This window comes from Sinohyriopsis cumingii, chromosome 6 (genome assembly GCF_028554795.1).
Source record: "Sinohyriopsis cumingii isolate HCF-2022 chromosome 6, ASM2855479v2, whole genome shotgun sequence".
Taxonomy (NCBI): Eukaryota; Metazoa; Mollusca; class Bivalvia; order Unionida; family Unionidae; genus Sinohyriopsis; species Sinohyriopsis cumingii.
In genome coordinates, this window is record NC_142966.1 from 134,538,619 (window position 1) to 134,539,898 (window position 1,280).

General features: G+C 38.0%; 1 protein-coding gene across 1 annotated transcript; it reads right to left on the minus strand.

Annotated features, from left to right (window-relative positions):
- Positions 1–313: 313 nt before the first annotated feature.
- LOC149798042 (heat shock 70 kDa protein 12B-like) lies at positions 314–1,009 on the minus strand. The gene has a single exon (XM_089960829.1). The coding sequence runs from the start codon at positions 1,007–1,009 to the stop codon at positions 314–316; it is 696 nt and encodes a 231-aa protein (XP_089816955.1).
- Between the last annotated feature and the right edge of the window lie 271 nt (positions 1,010–1,280).

A 1,280-nucleotide genomic window follows, 5' to 3' on the forward strand; every position in this document is an offset into this window, starting at 1 on the left:
AATCTGACGAAATATATGTGAGAGAAGTGTGTCGATTACCTGGCTGCAAATAATTATGTATCTTTTCTTCATCCTACAAGAAGCTTTCAATGTGCCAGCTCAGGAACGGCTCAAGGGTAGAAGGGAAAAGGACAGATGGAAGGGAGTGAAATAAAGTGAACGTGAAAGGAATGAATTGAGGTGGAAAGGTGGATAGAGGGAGAAGAAGGCTAGAAGTGGAAAGGAGAAGCAAATGCATACAAATTCTCATGTTCGCTTAGTGGTGTTGTGATTTTCATTGTACAATCAAACACTGATGTTACCTCTTTATGTGTTATGGCAAAAGGTTATGGCCAAGAATTACGGCCCCTTTTATGACAACTGATTGAGGTTCATGCGGTATAATGACCTTGACGTTGGGGAAGCTGGATTGAATTGAGTCTTTCAACATCGTGAACCCAGAAAACTCGCCCACCATTATAATGCTGGATAAGCCGCTAACAACCGAGACATCCATCGTATCCTTTACAATTGATACTATACTTTGAATAGCATCAGAGAAGAAACTTGTCATTACTTTGCTATTTGTACCAAGCTTGTATCCTGTCAAGGACACTTGGTGAGCATATCTTGTTTGCATAATGGCGCTGTGGAAATCTTCACCAGATTCTTCCTCAAAGATGTCTTTCAACGATGGCGGCATGCTAAAATAAAATGTCCTATCTCTAAATGCAGAAACTTGTCTCTTCTTTGTCTCAAATTCTCTGAGCATGTACCGATACTCATCTACATATTCTCGCTGGAAGCGCTGGAAGATTGGATATCCAGCCAGGGTAATCCAAAATTGCTTATAGGCTTCGTCTACTAGATTTTCTCCCCATGTTTCATCACAAACATTGTAAAGTTCTTTCAGTCTTCCACCGCCTACCACCTCGTAGACAGTAATATCTACTGTTTCACCTGTGGAAGATGTAATAAGAATTGTCACTGCAATACCTTCATTACTTATGTGCTCATTAAAATGAAGCATAATTGTTAACTTATTTTATCATATATTTACTGCAGGAAAGACTTCAGAATGCATTGAAAGTTTGACAAATACAATCGTCTTCAAACTCTACAAACTATAAGAAACCAGAATCTACATTAGACTTATTCTAGTTCAATAGCTCATACATTAGTGTAAAAGGAAACTATACTAATAACGCATGTGCCAGTTTTTGAAAGACATCTACGATGGTATATTTAACAATTATAATTGGTGATATTGGACTGGTTAACTGTGTTTCTGTTTTTGTAGT

Excerpts from the sequence above, each read along its gene's own strand:
- LOC149798042 (XM_089960829.1), bottom strand. The coding sequence starts at position 1,009 with ATGCTTCATTTTAATGAGCACATAAGTAATGAAGGTATTGCAGTGACA.